The sequence below is a fragment of the Macrobrachium rosenbergii genome, chromosome 51 (assembly GCF_040412425.1).
Source record: "Macrobrachium rosenbergii isolate ZJJX-2024 chromosome 51, ASM4041242v1, whole genome shotgun sequence".
In the NCBI taxonomy this organism is placed as follows: Eukaryota; Metazoa; Arthropoda; class Malacostraca; order Decapoda; family Palaemonidae; genus Macrobrachium; species Macrobrachium rosenbergii.
In genome coordinates, this window is record NC_089791.1 from 6097774 (window position 1) to 6120321 (window position 22548).

Below are 22548 nucleotides of genomic sequence, written 5' to 3' on the forward strand. Positions count from 1 at the left end.
ATGGTTCTCTTTATTACCAGTTCACCCATGTCATTTCAATGAACTTTTCTGTTTATGTAGCCTATGTGGGATGTGTTTTTTTTCACACTGACGCATCTGTGAACTCAGGTCAATGGACTCAATGCTCTGGGTTAATGAGCATTTAATAAGAAGTGATGATTCTGTGGTTGAAGGAGATTAAGACTTTCTAAGACTATACGTCATAATCTTGTACTGTTTAAAATGACATAGTTAATGATAATGGTTGCGGAGGAATTTTGACTTACGTTTTCTGTTCGGTTCCCATTTTCTCTCTGATTTCCCATTCTCTATTTTCTATTTAAATTTCCATTTTATATTTGCTTCTTTTATTTTGAAACATATACATGCATATATATATATATATATATATATATATATATATATATATATATATATATATATATATATATATATTTATATACATATATACATATATATTTATATATATATATATATATATATATATATATATTTATATATATATGTATATATACCTATATGGTAGATCTAAGTAGTAGCTCCTCGGCGGCGATTTCCTTTTAACTTACCTTTTCTACAGTTTTTTGGTTGCTAATTATGGATTTAACTTAAACCTTTGTCGTACGATTGTAATTAACCTGTAAATAACCGCAGAACTTCATCCAACAAGCTAGGGGACCCAATGGGAAAGCGGGGTTATGGGTCGGGTATACCTCCGAGACAGGGTGATTTGCTTTCCCGCTTGTTACTATCCTACAATTTAGGGGACTCCTTGGGAAAGTGGGGTTATGGGTTGGGTAGACCACGGGTAATGAGAAAACACCCAAACTTTACTGTTTAAAAGCCCCAAAACAAACAGAAACAACAAGACGACCAGATGAGCTGTTACAAAGACAAACCCTTTCATTACTACTACTGTTCCGAATGTTGTTGAGCATGCGCACTCTTATAAGCGAGCTTTTGGTTCACGGCCCGCCTCCTTACTGAGGAAACAGGGGGCCTTGGGGGTCCTGGCCTTAAAAACACTTATCCAACCAATCACGTTATGCTGTTAACTCTGCGTTGAAGAAAACCTAATTCTCTGTAATGCAGACCGAACGGATGGTTACAAAAGGGGGCGAACATTGGGGGGTTTCACACTCAAAGATGCTAACATTCCTTTCTGTTTACGTTTTTCATAACCTGCTTTCCTTCCTGCTCAACTTTATTTTGAGTTCCTAATTCTCAATTGTGTGCGTTAATGCATTCCCCACACGTGACGTTTACCACATAAACGTTATGTCACGACATTACAGTTCAAAACACTCCGAAATTGTTGCTGCACCCTACATGAACTTTGAGGGAAAGGGGGATTTCAGGGAGGGACGGAGAAGAGTCTCCCGGCATTGGAGGGACTGTGGGGGGTTTCCATACACGATCTTCACAAGTTACAGCTTCCCCTTTCCAACCCTTGGGTCCGTCCGTTTGCACTGGAACAGTTCATACCCGCCCGGCAAGTGCAAGAAATTGTCAGTGTGCTTTACTTATGCATGAAAATAACATCCTTTATATATAACTCTCCCAAACTAAAATTTATGACAACAGAGAATAAAATACATGTAAATGATTGAGGATTTTTTTCTAAGTTTCAATTTTCCCGAATGCACTTACTGACAATTGAAGGAACATTCCATCCCCCGGGGACTAGTGCTAAACATGGCAAAATACATTTGACCCCCAGGGCTAGTACTAAACACGCGAAAGTGTATGGGTGGCCCATGAAAACAATATTCTTCAAACATAATTTTCACAAACTAATATTTACCACAACGAAAAATAAAATACATATAAATGACTGAGGATTCTTTCTAAGATTCAACTTTGCGAAATACACTCAGTGACATTTAAAGGGACATTTGATCCCCCAGGGACCCGTACTTAACACTGCGAAATACATTTGACCCCCAGGGGTAGTACTCGACACAGCGAAAGTGTACATGAATCATTGTTCAGGTTAGTACTAGAGTTCGGACCGGAAATGAACCATCATGAAGCCCCGTGCTGTTTTAGTTTGGTTGCAATACTATCATAACCCCCACAAAGCTTTTTCTTTAACCTGCTGTAATTTTTAGCAACTTTTACAACTTTCTGACTATTCTGGCATTAAAGCCTCCCTTCCTGTTACCGTCACGAAACTTTCCTCGCTCCCTGAGAAGTTCCTCACACAAACCCTTTTTCCCCCTTTCCCATTGGCGTCATTACCCCCAACAACCCAGCTCTCAACCCACCACAACCCTTATCTGCGACCCAGGCCTACATCTTAAATCATTCACTTACTGCATGTTCCAGTTCAGTATAATGGCTGAATCCTTGCCATCCACATCGCGTTCATCTGAGCCTGTAACCTGGCACACCCTTCCTGTGACTTGCGTTAACTGTTACGGCAACTATCATGACTTTTGTGTGCTCTACTAGGGGAATTACGAGCATTTAATTAAACTCTGCCAGGATCATGGCCTTTTGAAATTACAATGCTTTTGCCCCAGGTGTGGTAGGATGTGCCGCCTTGACATGCAGAGGAAAGCATTTAGGTGCAACAGAACCTACTCCACTCTGCAGAAGAAGGGACGGAAAAGGTGTAACTTTTATGAGTTGCTATTCTGCAAAACCTGGTTTTCTGGTTCCTGCCTCGACGTTGAAACTGTACTTTTTTTTTGCTTTATATACATCTCGGACTGGTTCTCTTACAGCGCTGCTAAATCGGAACTTAGTCTGAGCAACATTGCCATTAATGACTGGTCTAGTTTCACTCGTAAGATAATAGTCAATTGATGCATAAAGCAAAAAAGGAGGACTGGTGGCCCCGGCACGACTGTCGAAATTGACGAAGCCAAGTTCGGCAAGAGGAAATACAACGCAGGGAGGGTAATTGAGGGTCAGTGGGTATTTGGGGCCATCTGCAGGGAAACGCGGGACTTGTTTGTTGTGCCTGTGGGAGGCAGGAGTGCCGGGACTTTGGTAACTATAATTAAAGATTTCATAGAGCCCGGTACGACTGTCATTTCAGACTGCTGGAAGGCCTGCGACTGCCTCGAAACCGAAGGCTATAGGCACTTAAGGGTCAACCACTCCCTCAACTTCGTCGACCCAGAAACTGGTGCCCACACCAACACCATTGAGAGGAGGTGGCGGGAGTTGAGGGCCAGCACCCGCCGATTAGGCAGGAGGAAGTACAATTTTGTAGACTACCTGTCAGTAGCCGACTTTAAAATCCACTTCCAGGACCCCAGCACCAGATTCCATGCATTTTTGAAGGCAGCAGCTGACCTTTACCCACCTAGTCCCTAAGGTAAGGTCTTTTCACCTTGTCCGTTTCTAAGTTTGGCGAGTGTCTTTATTCTTTTTTTTACAGATTGCTTCTTCCAGGCATCTCTAAGTACATCTCCGTGACTGTTTTTACCTTGGAAACTGGTTTTTTCTACACTTTTAGGGCTGCTGGTAAAGGAGGTGAAATTTTATTTTTGTCGGCCACATGTTCTTTGTCCCCCTGCCCATTTCCAGGCAGTGTTGTGTCCCCCCCCCCCACCAACTGTTTCGTTGCTAGCCACTCTTCTTCCCAATGCGTTCTTTGCTCATTCCTCCTCCCACTCCTCACTTACGCCACTCCTCACTTTCCCCCGCTGTTGGGGGACGTGAGGAACTTTCTCCATCCCTGCCCCCGGTTACCTCCCCCGTTTCAGCCGCTCCCTCCCAGTGATGGATGGCTCCCTGGCATTTTCCTCCTCCATAGGATGCTTCCACAACGTAATCGTGTCCGCTCCGTTTCTCTGTTCTGCCCTAAGGGGCAAATAACAGTTGGCCGACAACAAACAAAATCACCTCCATTATCAGCAGTCATAAAAGTGTGGAAAAAAACCTGTTTCCAAGGTAAAAACAGGCGTGGAGCCAATACTTAGAAATACCCAATTAGTGATCATGTATTCATTATTTGTTTTCATTATTTCTTAACAATGAACTTTCCCCTCTGAAGTTTTATAAATTTATAAATTGTTTCTTAAAATACTGGAGATTTAGTTGATCAGCACAGATCACTGCTCTGTTCATTACCTATCTCCCCCCATGTAAGGATAAATTACAGGGGTATAGGTAACTACCCATCATATTTAAAAAAAAAAAAAACTCAAGAAACGGGTTTAGCACAATCCAACTTCATAATTACGGACATGCTACGTTATTATATTCGTTCTTTATTTTTTGTTATATATTTTTGGACTTCTCAAAAAAAGCAGACTTTATCAATGAAAAATGTTTGCGACTTTCCAATTAGCATGGAAATCATTTGAGTAACGCTGTCAAGGTGCCTGCGAATTACAAAAATGATTTAATCAACGGCTTATATTTACTGCGGGGTCATAAGCCAACTGAATCGTACTGTTTTATCATATTGCGATATTAGGGTATTTGCAGACTTTGGAGAAATGGCGTGAGATCAACTACGCTGAGGCTTACACACTTTGGAAAATATGAACTCTAAAGCTCGGGACGGCATCTAAAGATTACGCTTAGTAAAATTTAGTCACAAGTTTTGCGCCTCTAATCCAAGATCGTTATAATTCTAAAGGAGTAGGATAATGTTCTAACTTGATGTCTAAAATATGTATGTAGAGGAACAGTACACTCATGTAAAAGGATATGAAAGTCTTGACGTAGTCATGATAGCAATGCTGGTGTATCGCCGCCTCCCATGATATAAAAATCTATAGGCATTGAAAAAATCGTTGAAAATCAAAATTAATCTGGTTTAGATTTAAAAGTTACGTAAACTGAATGTATAATAAAACTGGAATCTTCGCCAAAGAAACAAGAACTGCTTCAAAGATATCTGAGTAAAAGCATCAATCTTCATGTACTTTATTTATTCACCTCGTTGTTTCAAACTGTTGGCATGCCTTGCAAAGCCTGAAAAGTCACCCAACGTCAAGTTTCTTATGAGTTTAGTGATATGAATAAAAATGTTACTCGATCTATGTATATCTGTTTAGCAATTTCTCTATCAAAAATACCACTTCAGGTGGTAACGCTTCTAAATGACGTCAACCCAACAGACATTTTATTTCAAAGGCTTATGGGACAAACGCTTATAAAAAAAAGTGGGTCCTACTCCGAAAGGAAGCGATACACTAGAATTCTGAAGGATGGGAGACTTGACAGCTGGGAGAATTGGAATGGGGAAGATTGATGAACCTGCAGATGGAAACCTAAGTTAACTGCTATCATGATGGCGTCAAGACTTTAATATCCTTTTACATGAGTGTAATTTTCATTTACGTAAATCTTTTATGATTATTTGAACAAAACCTCAATAAATTGGTCCGCTATTTCAATTAGGAATATCAAGAACTTGAAAGGGACGTAATTTTCATATTTTGTTGGTTGTTAATTTTGGTATAACCCTAAAACATTCTGGCGATTTAGTGTTTTTATCTCGTCAGTTCCTCCTCTTGCTATTTCAAATGATCTCCCTTTAACTGGTACCTCACGATCTATCTATAGTATTTCAGTCTTAAGGACAGACAATTTTACTGATATAACTTTGAAGACTTATGGCGTTTCACAGCTTTGTTTTGAGTCATTCACATCACGGAATCTTAGCGCTTCACCGCGTGCACTACATAGACGTTCCACATTAAATCCAAAATTCCCCATCATTCTCACAGAGTAACAAATGGCCTTAGAACACGACTTCAATTTACCTCTGTTTTCTCATCCTGATTTGTTCCTTGTTTTGGGGATCAAGGAAGTATTCAATTCGTGAAGTAGAGGGGAATGCGACTTTGAGGCATTGCCCTTTGAACTTAAACTTGGTACCATTAGCTAACGAGCTCTATAGAGAATAGGTAAGTGAGGGGGCAGAGGTAGGCTGCGATCTTTGGCTTAACCCACTTCAGAATATGGCATTTCTTCTCGGCTTAAGATGACACTATATATATATATATATATATATATATATATATATATATATATATATATATATATATATATATACATACATACACACACACATATATATATACACACACACACACACACATATATATATATATATATATAAATATATATATAATATATATATATATATATATATATATATATATATATATATATATATATATATATATATATATATATATATATATATATATATATATATAGTCGATAGTCGATAGGCGGCTAATGGTAAAAGATTCTTATTTTTAGAGTTCGGATATGTTATCAACGAACCGCTTTCTCCATTGGAGCATTCATTATATAATTTGCTCCAGCAACGATTATAGAAATTTTAATTATAGACGCCCAAATTCTCCTTCTGTCTCTCAATCTCCCATGTGCGTGTGTGTGTGCGCGCGCGCGCGTATGTATTTCTTTATGCGTATATCAAAGCAATTTGGCGTACGTGAAACCCGTTCCGTAAGAGACTGGCCAAAAGAAAGGGTAGTAGTTGTAGTATTATATGAAGAAGGTGAAATGCTGAACAAAAACGGTATCAGCTGACTGTCGTGATCTATATCATCCTTTCTTAGGACCACTGTGAATGTGAATGAAAATGGGATCGGACGTTGATGCCTGTTTCTTCAGACAGAAGTTTCCTAATTGAAACAGTTTTCCTTGATATTAAGGTTTTTAGGAGATGCCACAGAGGAAAAAAGCGCCTTCACACTAGCTGTAAATGCCATCGGTTACGAGAAATACATCAACACCAACACAACTACCGGCCCACTTCTAACACAAAGCAAGCATGTTAGAAATGTTTAATCTCCACAACCATGAAAAATAAACAAAATGGCAACAAACTGAAATCCGAGTAGTGGACATCATGGCGTCGATTATTAGATACCAGGGAAAAAGAGCACTTTATCATGCAGCAGGCTCGCCTTCTCCCCTCCAATTCTGATGGTGACGCTCTGCTTGTCACCGAACTCTGTGGGTAGCACATAGGAGAGCCTGCAAATCCAATAGCCCAGGAGCGTTAGGCAAAAACACATGGTCTTAGTGCTATACTTAGATAAAAGCTGGAACTTTGCACAAATGTAGAGATATGTGACATGAACAACATATCAAAAGTCCCCGTGGCCTCCCAAGCTTGCGTTAGCCGCCATATTAGAAAATGACCGCCAAATTGGAATTCGCTTAGAATTCAAATATCTCGTAAAATAATGGTTTTATCAAAAACATCACCCAGTAAAAGTTGTTTAGAACTTATTTCTTAATAGGAACGAGTAGTCTGTTTTACAAAATTAAGGCATTTTATATGAAATAAGAATAAAAATAGTGAAACTAATCCTATAACTTTATTTTCAAAAATAATTTCCACAGAACTGGTGGTCTGTATGACCAAATGTTTCGAAACAAAAGTTATAGAAAAAATCATCTTCTTTTCAAATATATGCACAAGTTTGTACATATTTGAAAAATAAAGTAGTTATCACCGTAAATAAACAGAAACTCAATATGGGAAATGGCAAGACAAATCAAACAGTAACTTTTGTTTTTCTAATTAAAAGATAGACTTACTTTACTATCGCTCCACTCAAGTTACTGAACAGAAATGTCTTTTTATACATTGTTGCATTATGTTCACTAATGATCTCGGAAATTATAGTGATAGAAACTGGTGCATAAAAATTTTTTATAATCACATAGGATGCACGCGAAAGTAGAAGTTTTTTATATTAATGAACTATATCACACAAACATCTTGTGTACAGTTATGTAGTAAATATTCTGTTATTCCAACATCTAAATCTTAAACTAAAAAGATAGAAAAAATATTTCAGTTGAGATAACAAAGAAATATACAAAATGAAACGCACAAACACGTGAAGGACGACAGTATGTTTGTTTTAAATACATAGCCAGTAAAAATGCCATGAAGGTACTAATGAGAGTAATTAAAATTGAATCAATTAAAATTTTGAATCATATGTAAATACCACATGAACTTAGCACACGTGCATGCTTCAAAACAAATGACATATCATCTCACTATCCAGTTCATCTTTTTCCTCAGATAGTTGGGAATTTTCACATCCATCTCCATGGCACTGACCACACATGGATAAACACAATAAACCAGCCCTCTTACATTCACATTGATGGTGACTGCCATTGCGGCAGTTACAGCTGACTAAGTATAACAGTTCATCTGGAGCTGGAGGATTAATAGAAGGTATTGGTTTCAGTCCAATTCCGGAGGCCTCCCATCCCCATTCGACTGGAGAGAGATGGTTGCCATGACAATTTTGTACTTGCAAGAACACCTTGAAAGAGTGCAAGCGAGCTGCATCGCTTGTTGGTGGCAATGTAGAGAGATTAAATACAGATTTGATCGACATTTTTGCTACCGTTCTCCTGTACTCATAAAAGCGATACTTATCCAAGGTTTGACATCTGTCAGCTTTCACTGCTCCGTACACAGAAAGGAAGAAAGCTTCACCAGCTTTGGCCACTTCATCTTTAGATGCTGCAAGGTTATTAAATATATAGAGACTGTGTCACACATGTCTTGCCTAGTCTTTGATGTTAAATGACTTCTTCTTCCCCTTCCCATACATAGCTGATGTTGTGTCACAACCTATGACTGCATGGAGGAACAACAAATGTTGACAAATGTGTCCCAGATTATCTTGAAGTTTGCCAATATGTTGTTCATGTTACATATCTCTACATTTGTGCAAAGTTTCAGCTTTTATCTAATTATTTCACATCAAAACCTGGGCTACTCATCCTTTATAAACAACCAGGGCCTCGTGCTGAAATAGAGTCGCCACGACTTCCCTTCTCAGAACACAGCCTGCACTGTTATAGGGACACGTTTCATAAATAAAACAATCCATCCTGTTGGCTTTAATGAGTGTGCCTAGGTGCTTACCTCTATACTAAACAGAATAATGGTGACGTTTATACTTGAAAACATACTATTTTTCCAAAATATTATTTTTACTAGATGGAAACAGATCACACTTTATTGATCTCTAAATGCCACGCTTGCCTGCTTCACGCCTGAAAAAATAGCTTCTTTTTCGCATTTCCGTTTAGTCGTCGTTATTATTTTCATTACGAGTGCTGAATCATTAAGTTCTTAAGACATGTACTCTTATCATAAAATCTTTTCTGTGAATAGATATCTATTTAATAGAAACAGATAACACTAACATCAAGTAAATAATACATCTATTGAGTAATGATGATCGTGTCGTCTTCACAGATTTTACAACAAAGATAACTCTCACAGAACTTGAGTATACAAGAGCCAGTATCATAACACCGCCGTGTGATTACTCTCAACAACGAGAAAAGTTTACGTCGTGAAACCCGGAATTACCAGTGCCATAAATGTCCTACTGATCTGGGTTAGAAAGAGAAGTCCTCATTAATCCTTGGGAAAAGATGATACAAATCTTTCATTAAACTTGGCAGAAAGAATAATCAGTAATAATCACGACCGTGAAATACTCTACCACAAAGTAAGCCAAATTGCGAAATATCTTTACAAACATGGAACATTTCAGTTCATAATATTTCTAGTGTTAATAGACAGGTCTGAATATTAATGGCGGACAGAAGAACCGCCAAAAATATATTCTGGTATTCATTCTGTCGATTTTTATCCAAGTAATCCAGGACCATTTATTATCTAAGACAAGTATCTTCTAAAGTCCATCAAAGACGTCTCTGCAAAAATCATATTGCAAAGCGGACACACAAAAAGCAAATAAGAACAGGGCGGATAAAAATACAACAAGAACCTTGAATACTCAGCGTCTGCCAACCCCAGTTGATACCGAAGGATTTTCCATGAAAGATTGTACGAAAGCCCGCAGAGTACTGACGGTTTAAAAGGATAAGAACTATTTTTACTGGGAGGTAATACAGAAAAGTTCAGAGTATGAGTGTAATATGACTATCGGAGAGAGAGAGAGAGAGAGAGAGAGAGAGAGAGAGAGAGAGAGAGAGAGAGACTTTTACCCTCGCATTTCTAAGATTCGGAAGCTTATCCGAAGAGAATTCTCTACTGCTCCATTTTCATCCTAATGTTCAAAGAAGTTCCATTCTCCTAGCTTTTACGATTAATTTTCTTTTATTCGTAAGCAGCTTAGCCATGCGTCCTGAACTTCCAAAGTAAGCAACTTGCTTTTATTATTCACTCAAATCTTGATTGTGTTGTTAGGCTTCTCAAAAAGCCATTCCAGCTGAAGTGATGTGTAACCTAGCATCCTATTGTTATACCAACCTGGAATTTTCTCCCTCCTTCCGTTTTCTCTGAAACTTGTCATCTTTCATCTTCATTAAAGGAGGCTAAGCCCTACTCTTTTTATTGGCCGTTTTTATATGTGGGTATAAGGTTGACCACCCCATCGGCCTCAGCTTAAAAATGAAAAAAGATAAACTTTCCAATAAGCATACGATACCACTTCAACCTTAGCTGGTTGCTTTAGGTGAATCCAGTGCTGGAGGGAATAAACGCTCTGGTGTGGACCTTTGCTCTCCACCACCCGACCGAGACGATGCATTTCAATCTTAATTCGCTTGAAGTTCTTCCCGACCAAAACTAAGTTATCCTGGCTTTTCTGTGAGATCCAAGTCACGCTGTGAAATCCTTGAAATTGGATACCCTCGCAAGCTTTTATTCCGAGGGGAAATCATAAAAATATTTCCTTTCCGTGAATATTCGGTCATTATCACCCCAAATGAGTCTACAGCTTTACAGGGGTGACGTTGGTGAAGGCAATTGAAATGATTTAAAAAATGCTCCCTCAAGAAAGCTTTTGAGTTGTAAATACTCGTATTATGTACGACTTGATTCCCCTTTAACAGTAACATGATACGAAGTGTTAAAAGAAAATGTTTCATTATTTACAACAGCATGAAAACCCTTTTGATATAGAGTGGTTATAATTATATCCAGACACATACATATACGTTGTTGGCTAATGGTCTCGCTTTATCATATGATTATTAATATTACGAAAAGCGCTATGCAGAAGGGTAAATGTAATAACCTGTAAGTAGAGGAAAACGTATGAATTCTTACGAATAATCTAGCACGGCGCAACCCTGAAATACGACAGACTTCATACACAAACAAAATTTCAAAACATCACCGATAATGATTCTGATTTTGATTACAATCATTATGAATATTTTTTTCTTTTAACCACGGGATGCAAGGAAGGATGCCTCATGAATACCAAGTTGAAGGAGTGGGACAGCCTCATAAAATTATCACCTTCCCGCATCTTTCTGACAGACGTGGTTGTGAAAGGGCTCCCCGCGCAAGTTATATTATATCCACAACAAACTCTTAGTAGGAATGTTTTTCTTAAAAATGGCACTTGAATCAGACCCGAATCTCTGCAGATCATACAATTATTCAAAAACCGCAAGAAGTAAATTTTGCAAAAGAACTGTGGCCTGGTTATATGATTAAAACGTCATTTCATGCATAATACGCTTGGTACATTGCATACGGCCATTGGCAATACTAATAAATAAAAATGTCATGTGTGGAAGCTGTGTTTACCGACCGCACCCTTTCTTTCGAAATCTTTTAGTGCAATGGGAATGATACTTTCACGGCTATGCGTTATTCAGAGGTATAAAGCAAATAGCATGATTACTGTCCTTAGAATGTAGTGGAGGCATGTGGTGAACAACATAATTACAGTACTTACAACGTAGTTAAGTTTCTTAGTCCCACAAAAGCTCTGGGGGCGATCTCTCTTAGTTGTTGACTGCTCAGGTCACTGGAAAGAAAAAGAATTGGCGATTATGTCATCTTATACATCTACTGTAAGCGGAAGAGAAGGCTATCATTCTTCTGACTCTATTTGCAAGATTTAAATCCATCAAAGACTTATGCTACGCACTATATAATTCAAAAAGGTAATATCAAGGTTTGTACTTGTGAAAGTATGCAACTCTATAATCCATACTACCACATTTTGGAAGTGGGCATCATCGTCCGCAAATAGCCTTAGGTTTTCCTTAAAATAGGTTAAAGAGTTGCAAGAAACTGGATTTACAGATATCTACTGGCACTGTCTCTGTTCTGAAACAGAACTACTACTTTAATCACCCTTTTTTCACTTTTTCGTCTGCGGCTAGTCACGAGTGTCATAAAATGCTACTCACATTTTTGCTCCTTTCGCTTGAAGTCTCGGTTTATATGAGCATCGTCAAGTACACGAGTTTAAGGTGAATGTTCTAGCACTGGCAACTGTCCTGCCCCCATTATAGGTGTAGGATACCCATGTTAATCGATAGAATAATTTTATCACGAGCACAAGAGACACTTCTTAAAAGAGCGTTTTGCAATAAAGAGACTAAAATTTCTCCCCACCCACTATATATATATATATATATATATATATATATATATATATATACATATATATATATATATATATATATATATATATATATATATATATATATATATATATATAGTGTAATATATATATAGTTTATGAAAGAAAGTCATTCTGAGCAGAAAATGTTCTATAAACATATGCATTTCAAGGCTTCGTTTGTCGGTGAAGGGAATTCGCCTGGGATGTTGGGGGGTGGGGGGTGTGAAGTGAATAAAGCAAGTGGATTGATAGTCTATTAATTACGATTCTTTTTGTTACAAGTAATCTAATTTCAACGATTAGCTAACAGCGGTAACGTATGGCCGTATGTATCAAGTAAGCAGAAAAATGTTGAATTCTCGGTCGCTCTGTCCTGCCGCCTCGTCACGGAATTGTTGAACCAGGAATCATGAATAAGTCTACGCCTAATACTGGTGTCTGATGAATACTTTAGATGGAGAGGGAGAGATTTTTAACATACATTTGAAATCTTTGATAAGTCTATCTTTGATGGAGGGGAGAGTTAATTAGGTTTACTTTTCTTTTTTTCTATCGGTGTCCAATGAATACCACTGATAGGGAGGGAAAGAGATTAAATGATGCATGCATTTTTTCTTCAAAATCTAAATAATCCATTTGATTGGGAGGTACTTTATTCACATACGCTTAATCACTCCATCCACGTTCTCTATCCCCGCCTCCGACATCCCAGGATGCTCCGACCTCCCTTTACTAACCTCCATCGCATGAAAGCAGCGCTAATGATAACCGTTATTTTGAAATTCCCCTCAACGATAAACGAAGCCTTAAAATGCATATGTTTATAAAACATTTACTGCTGAAAATGACTTTTTCTTTCATTTCCCAAAATATTTGCATAAACTCGTGTTATACCCTGTGTGTGTATATATATGTATATATATACACACACACATATATATATATATATATATATATATATATATATATATATATATATATATATATATATACACATATATATATATATATATATATATATATATGTGTGTGTGTGTGTGTGTGCATGTGTGCGTGTGTGCGCGCATATTCTTAATAATAATTCATGGTAAGTCATGATGTTGAGTCGTTGTTTACAAATGTGCCCCTCAGCAAAACACTAAGAATTGTACAGTCACTCAAAAATGTTTTGCAAAATGTTCCAGAAGTTTTCGTTCACCTGACAGTAATTTGTTCTTTTGATATTTACAAGGAAATGTAATTTTCATATTTGATTTTGGTTATTAATCATACGGTTAACAATATAAAAAAGAATGGTGGGTGAAAAATTCATATTACGAAAAATGACGAAACATTTTGAAAAATTTCACTTCAGATGATTGGGCAAAAGAGTCAAAGAAGAAACTATATTTCGAATCCAGATAAAAGCTTACTGACTAATAAAATAATATTGATTAATCATCAGTGAAATTATATATAAATAAAGAAAGAAAGAATTCAACCAATATTGTTGTCAAAAACAAAAAAGAAAAAATCTCATAACGTCGTATGTTATTATGTGACTCCACATTCGGGCAGGAAAGTTGGACTAAACTGTCTCATCCCTTGCACCGATAAGATGGGCAATAGACTGAGCCGCACCACAATCATTAGCTTGCATAAGACTAATGTTTCTATCGTAGATATTGCTCGGCAGCTTAAGGTAAATAAAACAACCATGTATAGAGGGATACAACAACAGAGAGAACGAGGAAATATAATAAATTCATTGTAAAAAGTGGAGGACGACCCCATTGTTGCACTAATATTAAGGATCATCATCGGATGATCACTGAAGGAGGCATCAAGGAGCTCCGCCTAACCAAGACCACTGAGAGACAAGGCCTGTTTGATGTATTGTGACGTAAGCAACGGTAGTCCGAGTCGCTAGCACTGACTACGTTCCCAGACAAAAGAAATGTAAACAAAACGTCACCAAAATAGACATTTTGTTGCTTGCCAGTTATGGTAATTAGTTAATTTACTTATTTTTTTCGTCTACACTAATTTGTGTACACCAAATAATATTAACTCGAAACACAGGTTAAGAGATTAATATAAAATACTGAACCAAAAGAATTTATTTACAGTTACAATATAGTATATACCGAAGTACAAACATGTTTATCATTGTATTAAAAAATGTTTATACATAGTGTTAACGTCAGATTACAAGACGGCAGTGCATTGGTTTACTCTACTATATGTGAATGAAATATCTTAATTATTGTCTTTTGCATACAGGTATTATTTGGTAGTTGAAGTTTTAAACTTTCTCTTTTTATTCAACTTTTTGTTAGCTACAATAGTTTTTTTGGGAACAATAATTATGCAATAAAATGTCAGAAACCAGTACTATTAATTTTGCTATTTTTTCTGTACAATGACCTTCATTACTTATTGGAGTAGCATATTTATTATTTAACCTTTGACCTTTATATGGGGATTTTACATTCATTATTGCCCATCAAATGTAATGTAAAAAAAAATTACATAAATATGCAACTTCTGGATAAAAAGGGAAACAGTGATTTTTTCCAAGAGTTAGTAAAGCTTGAATGAGATGCTCATTGAATATTTGTTAAGCTAAATGAACACTTCATTTCTAAAAGGTGGGTGAGGAGAATGCTTTTCATGACAGTTTATAATAATGTTTCAGAGTAAACCATCTTCTATCTCATGAAGTTTTTTCAGAGCTGAATGGTGCATAATGAATTTCATTTTCTAAAATATGATTTCCATCAAAGGAGAACCGTGGGAACTTTATTGTTTTATTTGTATCTTTCTGGCCAAGCCAATTATTCCTGGTAGCCTACATCTCAACAAGTGTACTGAATTTCCACCTTTATAATCAAAATATGGTTTCAAGTGAGTTTCATCCACCGTCAGTACCACTGTTTTGTCATTGGGTGGTAATGATTTACATTTATTCTTAATGTACATTAGAAAAAGAGTCATTTTGTTCTGACGCTGGGGTAAACTGTTTGGAGACACACTCCTGATGGTAGAGTACCTCAGCAATATTAGGTATTTCTTATCTCTCAAGAGTCTATAACTTTGAGGGGAACAAATACAAAACAAAGAAGACAATATTACCAGCTCTGATGAATAATCAAATTTATTCAGTCATTAACTGTAGTTGTTCAAATATGAATTTCAGCACAAGCAAATGTTTGACTGATCATCTAAAATTATTGCCAAAAATGAAATCACTAATTTTATGGCAGCAATGCTATTGCAGGTTTTAGAAATACACTCAGCAATGTCAGCTCTCTGCAAGTTATTCAATATCTGCTCAGTGATATTCGTATCATGAACCTCTAGGAATCTTTAAATCTCCTAAGTGACATACTTCAGAAACATGAACAAACGCATGTACTGTGCAGTTAGCCTTCACTGTAGGTAGGCTATTGTGTTGTACAGTATGCTATTTCATAAATCTGTACTCAACTGTTACCTGTGGAAGAGGAAAGATGGTCTTTTAATATATGTACAAAATGTATATATGAGCATTAAAACACAGTAATGCCATGAGGTTAGGCTTGTTATTGACATCCCTTCTGTTTTGTCCCTGTAACCCTAGAATACTAGGCCAGTCTAATTTTATTCACCTTAACCAAACTAGGTCCAATAAAGTTTGTCCCTTACCTTTGACTACTGACAATGGTAACTTGCCTACTTCCTGATCACTATACTGTACATCCACTTGTGATGAACCTATAACTTCTATGTCTGTGCCATTTCCAAAGCTCTTGCTAAGTCCTACACTGGGAGATGTCTGGACATAGGCTACACTGGGAGTTGTTTGGACATAGGCTATACTGGGAGTTGTCTGGACATAGGCTACACTGGGAGTTGTCTGGACATAGGCTACACTGGGAGCTGTCTGGACATAGGCTACACTGGGAGTTGTCTGGACATAGGCTACACTGGGAGTTGTCTGGACATAGGCTACACTGGGAGTTGTCTGGACATAGGCTACACTGGGAGTTGTCTGGACATAGGCTACACTGGGAGTTGTCTGGACATAAACTACACTGGGGCTGTCAGGACATATGCTACTCTGGGAGTTGTCTGGACACAGGCTACACTGGGAGTTGTCAGGACATAGGCTACTCTGGGAGTTGTCTGGACACAGGCTACTCTGGGAGTTGTCTGGACATAAGCTACACTAGGAGTTGTCTGGACATAGGCTACATTGGGAGTTGTCTGGACATAGGCTACCCAGGGAGTTGTCTGGACATAGGCTACACTGGGAGTTGTATGGACATAGGCTACACTGGGAGTTGTCTGGACATAGGCTATATTGGGAATTCTGTGTTAAGTCTAGTTTATATGAATTCCTACTAAAATTCAAGGTAATTCTAAACTGGCTGTCCAGTGGTGAGCTAGACTTGGCAATTGACGATTTCCTATGTTATTTTACCTTTAGAGGAATTTAAAGTAATATTTTGTTTTGTAACTAAGCTGTCATTGACCTTTGAAGACTACACGACTTGCATTACCTAACGTGGGGTAGGTCTAAGCCGGCATTCGGCAAGCCCCCACCTCCATAGCTAATACAGCAAAATTGTAACCAGTAAACCCCTAAAAATGTTAACGTTCTAGAGGTGTTTACTGTTACAATTTTTGCCGATTAGTTATCTGGGGGCTTATGAATGACCCACCGCGTTAGGTACTTAAGTCTGTAGTCTTCAAAGGTCAATTACGGTATATTTACAGCCGGCCGACAAAATATGACTTTAAATTCTTCAAACATAGAAAAACGCCTTTACAGTTAGCTCTATGTTTATATAAACTTAGAATTCTTAAGCTAAACCAGTCTTTCTTTATATTGCGCTTTACCTTGCTGCTCACAACACCTACCTAAATCCCTTTTTCTGGCTACAGAATTCTTAGGCTATACCTGGGTGTAGGCTATACTTGCACAAGCCTAACTCATGTTACCTTACCAGACAAACCTAACTGTACGTTTGTTTGTGCTCCCAACGTGGCGTAGCACTGGTTTCAGTGTGATGACTACATCCTTTATATTGCAGTCAAAAGTTATCCTAATGTGGAATGGAATGGAATATGAAATTTAGGCTTGAAGCCAAGCACTGGAATCCGAGGGATTATTCAACGCTAGTTATCGTCATGTTATCCAGAGGCAAAAGTCAAACACTTGTTGCAGTGAACTTAGTGTTGAGTTTACCTATTTACCATAGTAAGTTCGTACAATAAAACACACAAGATATATGTGTGGCACGCTACTTCATTATGCCATGCAAGTTTTACGGTCCAATTATCAAATAAAACAACAGAACCACGAGAAAACCTCGTACTCAAATGATGTACGGGAAGGAAGCTCGAGAGAGAAAGACTCGCTAACGTCGGACTACCAGGGTCGACGTCATCACGTCATGATGTCATATCCAACAGGCCTTGTCTCTCGGTGGTCTCAGCCTAACTCCCCTGACAACCGCTGTTGGTATAAAGAGAGAACATTACGCTCTCCCTTCAAGTTGCTGCTCAAACCACTTGTAACAGGCCACATGAGACCAAGATATTATTTCATTATATTCCTGCCAAGAAACACTCCATATCAGAGAAACACAAAGAATAGAGGTTAGGGTTTGTGTTATAATATAATCCAGGGGCCGATGATTTCTGTAAGAGTCATCTTTTGCGATGAGGAGGAGACATTCTCCACTGATGAGCATGATAGTCTTCTTCACTGCTGGCGTTTAACAATAACTAGATTAATGTTGAACGTCTTGCTAATTTTAATTCTTTAGAAACTTAGATAATAAGAAATACAAAAATAGTCGTTATATGCTCAGTTAAATTCATAAGAGGCATCAAAATGATAGGCCTAAGTAACAATGAAAGAAATGAGAAATTACACATGATAACGGCATTATATATATATATATATATATATATATATATATATATATATATATATATATATATATATACATATATATATTATATATATATACATATATATATTATATATATATATATATATATATATATATATATATATATATATATTATAATGCAATTATATTCTATGTATTACGAAAATAGATGTGAAATCTGTTAGTCTAGTTCAGTATATTTTATATTTATGTATATGTTTCACTAGTTGATTAATAATAATGTGCAAGCAAATCTTTACAAAAGTCGTATTTGTTGATGTTAATAAGGCTAATAGTTCAACTTATAATACTCGTAGGCCTATGTCTACAAAGTTCACACATACGAATAGTGATGGCATTTGGAGATGAAAATATTAAAACATAAGATCAGCGATGACCTCTGAAGTATTATAGTAACATCCTTTAATCAAGTAAAGTATGACAACAGTCAACATTATCAGAAAAAGCCCTCTTTAAAGGAGACTGCAAGTACTGAGTTGCCAAATAGCGCCAGATGTCGCTATTATAAGCTGTTGTCCGAAAAGTTTTGAAGTATATTGCAAACATTTTTGAGTGATTGTGCTTTGGAAGCTTTTCCCTACCGAAAATACTTTATTCAATGGCTTTGATTTAAATAGTTTCAGAAGGCTTTTTGAACTTGCAGTGACTGATACCCATTTGCTTTTAACAAAAAATTGTTGAAACAGGTTGATGGTGTGGCAATGGAGTCACCACTGGGTCCTACATTCGCCATCATAATTATGTGCCACCCTGAAGAACTATTTCTTAAACAATACCCATCGTTATTTTGGCCCAGTTTTTGTAGACGATACATCGATGACACGTTTTTATTGTTTAAAGAAACATCCCATGCCAATGTTTTTAGAGTTTGTCAACACACTGCATCAAAATATCAGGTTTACTATGGAAGTAGGATCAAATAATCATTTACCTTTACTAGGCATAAATATTTCACATTGTAGTGGGAGATTTCACACAGATATTTTTTAGCAAAAAGACACAAACTGGTTTGGGTCTTTTAGTAACTACTTTGTGACCTTAAGTTGAATTCAGTAGACACTTTTATCCAGAGCCTATTCCCTGTCTCAGACTGGAATCATTTTCACAATGACGTATCATATCTTGAAGCATTTTTGAAAAATAACTGTTATCCTTCTGACCTCTTTGACAGAACTGTTAAAAAGTTTTTAAAGAATATTTATCAGCCCTGTTTATCCATGTACTTTTCATTGCCATGTGTAAAAAATGCAGCCTGTAGACGTGAAATTACAATAGCTAAGCTCTATGTACCCGTATGTTAACTTCAAGCTTATATTCAAACCACTTTAACAATAGGCAGACTTCTCCTATTCAAAGACACCCTTCCGGAAATGATGCGCCCTTCCGTTGTTTATAAATTTACCTGTTCAAAATGTAATTTTGGAAATTACGTCGGATCTACCCTATGCTTACTGAAAGTCCGCATCGGTTCCCTTAGAGATATCAGTCATCGCACTGGCTGCATTTTAAAATAAGAAGAACTGCCGCAGTCAAATTCATGTAAAACTGATAGTATGATATTATATTAAATTTTTATAATAATGTCAAAATACTCTGTCGAACTAACGATTGCCTTTAGCTCCTTCTTTTAGAATTTCCTTTACATGAAGAAACTGTCGCCTTCCTTGCACAGCCAAACTACTTCCTCACCATTACACATTCCCTAACTGCCTATTACTCACACCTCTCTCTCTTTGTCTCTCTCTCTGTCCCCTCTTTTTTTTTAAATCGTTTTTGAGTATTTTTTCTTTATCAGATAGCAGCCACGGTTCTTAACAGCAAGCCCGGCAACATTTTTTTTTGTGAATTTTTATCTATGCTATTTCACTGAATTATGCAGTTTTAGCTTAAAACTTCTGTGTAGATTTTATTTTACTTTTATCTTGACAACTATTTTGTTACGTAACTAAATTGCTAATAAATATTAGCCGTTTCAGCACATTTTTTATTATTGTTAAAAATCAATTTTATTGTAGACCTGACGGCAAGGGATTCCCGATACGTCGATGTAAATAAAAGGGAGAACTGGTTTCAGTGTTCTCGCTGCCTTCCGTATCAGTAAACTTACGCCAGCCAGGAGCGAAAATCTTGCAAATATATATATATATATATATATATATATATATATATATATATATATATATATATATATATATATATATATATATAAAGCAAAATCCACGAAGGAAAAGAGAAACACTGGAGTGCTGCAAGGCCTTTCGACTGTCGTCCTTTGCAGATTGAAGAAATATAAAAATAAGTTTACAAAGAAAACTCATACAAATGACAGATGGGGATTACAAAGGAAAAAAAATATGTACCTGGAATCCAACACAACTGAAGAATTAGTAGAATGGCCAAAATAGGGTTAAATATTTAAGAGGTTTTACAAAGGATTAAGATCAACTGTTCAGAAGCAGGGACAGGACAATTAAAAGATTATACAAGGAGGTGACTGACCACCAAAAAATGTTATAAATGTACAACTCAATAATTGTCTTTTTTTTTGTAAACAATAACAATTTTTGCAAGATGAGTGTTTTTACAAATAAAAATTATATTAAACATACGACTACATAGAAACTATACATATGGTAATTAATTTCTTATTAAGTCAGTGATTTTATCTTTTAGGTCATTCTTAAACATTTTTCTAATACAGGGGTCCAAATACAAGCCAGGACTAAGGTTAAAATTACAGTTGGAGGTATGCTGTATAATGGTGGATTCCAAAAGACTTCTTGAAGAGAAATCTTTCGATCTGGCAATCACTGAACTTTCAGTCCAGTTTATCCTGTGAGAGTTTTCATTTAAATGAATGAATATAGCATTGGATGTTTGTCCAGTTTTGACTGAATACTTATGTTGCTTAATACGTACATCTAAATCTTTGCTAGACTGGCCAATATAAAAAGAGGGGCAGTCCAAACATGGAATTTTATATATTATGTTGCTGTTTTCTTTATGGCTAGTTTTTATTAACATTCCTTTTAGTGTGTTATTATAGGAAAACACGAGGTTGGCATTAAAAGATTTTAACAAACATCAGAACTAATACGCGAATACGGGGGTTTACTGTAATAAGCATTTTTGTAGTTTAGCATACTTTAATTTAAAAAAACTTCAAAATTAAGGGTTTTAAATTCAAAACTGTATCCCCTCAGTAAAATGGAGTTCATCAAGACAGAAAGAGGTGCAAGAAAACTCCTCTGTGAAGGATTTACATGCTTGGGTGATGCAATGTGTGACAGTAAGGTTTATTGGAGACAATTTACCAAGAACAAACAACTTTTCAGAAGGATAGCGCAATAATTTTAATAAACGTTTTGGTGAAACATCTGACGACACCCAAACTGCTTAGAAAAATTCGAAAGGAACAAGCAAGTAATGAAATTTTAATCGAACATGCAGCAATTGTGATAATACAGTTACATCATAAATTACTACGTCTTAGTAGTAATTTGAGTCAAAGACCTGAGAAATGGTTGCGAGAAGTAATGTGAAATCAGATAGTGTAAGAGTTGCAGTTGGGGATAAGGTGTTTTTGAAGATTAATGTAAAAAACGACTTGAATTATAAGTTAGGTCCCAAATTTGACGGGCCGTTTCGGGTTATACAAGAGAAAAGGGGAAATAGGTTTGTGGTCTGAATGAAGACACAGGGGTGACGAGATTAACACACATTTCTACGATTAAAAGAACAGTTTAATGTTTTGGGATAACGAGTTTTGAAATGTGGGGTGTGCTGACCGTGGAGTCTTTCAATCTTTTTTTTTCTTTGTGGGGTTAAGCAGTTATTTATGGGTTTTTTTCTTTCCTTTGTTCTCAGATGCGGGGGTTTAGCATACTCTTCACCTTTGTGGCGGCTGTGAATGCAGTAGGCAAGGTTTATTTGCAACTGAGGGTCGTAATTGAAGAAAATCATGACTTTTGGCTCGACGATGATAGGATTGTTATGAGAGTGGAATTTGAGGAACTTGCGTCGACTAGGACAGAGTTGGAATATTCTCAGAATAGTGTTGAAATGCTAATGAGGAGACTAGAGGAGGTAAGATTGGAATATAATATGTCAGATCTGTTAACACATTTGTTTTCTGAAGTTAGAGTTACAGCTGACAGAATTCAGGGCACTATTAAAGAGACAATTACGTGGTTTCTGGACACGAAACCGAATGG

General features: G+C 36.7%; 1 protein-coding gene across 1 annotated transcript in view; it reads right to left on the bottom strand.

Moving 5' to 3' along the window:
- Positions 1–22548, bottom strand: part of LOC136833126 (G-protein coupled receptor GRL101-like) — a 692174-nt gene that overhangs the window by 87427 nt on the left and 582199 nt on the right. The window contains exon 14 of the mRNA XM_067094785.1: positions 11712–11783. Coding sequence (XP_066950886.1) covers positions 11712–11783 — 72 coding nt within the window. The remainder of the gene's footprint in view (positions 1–11711; positions 11784–22548) is intronic.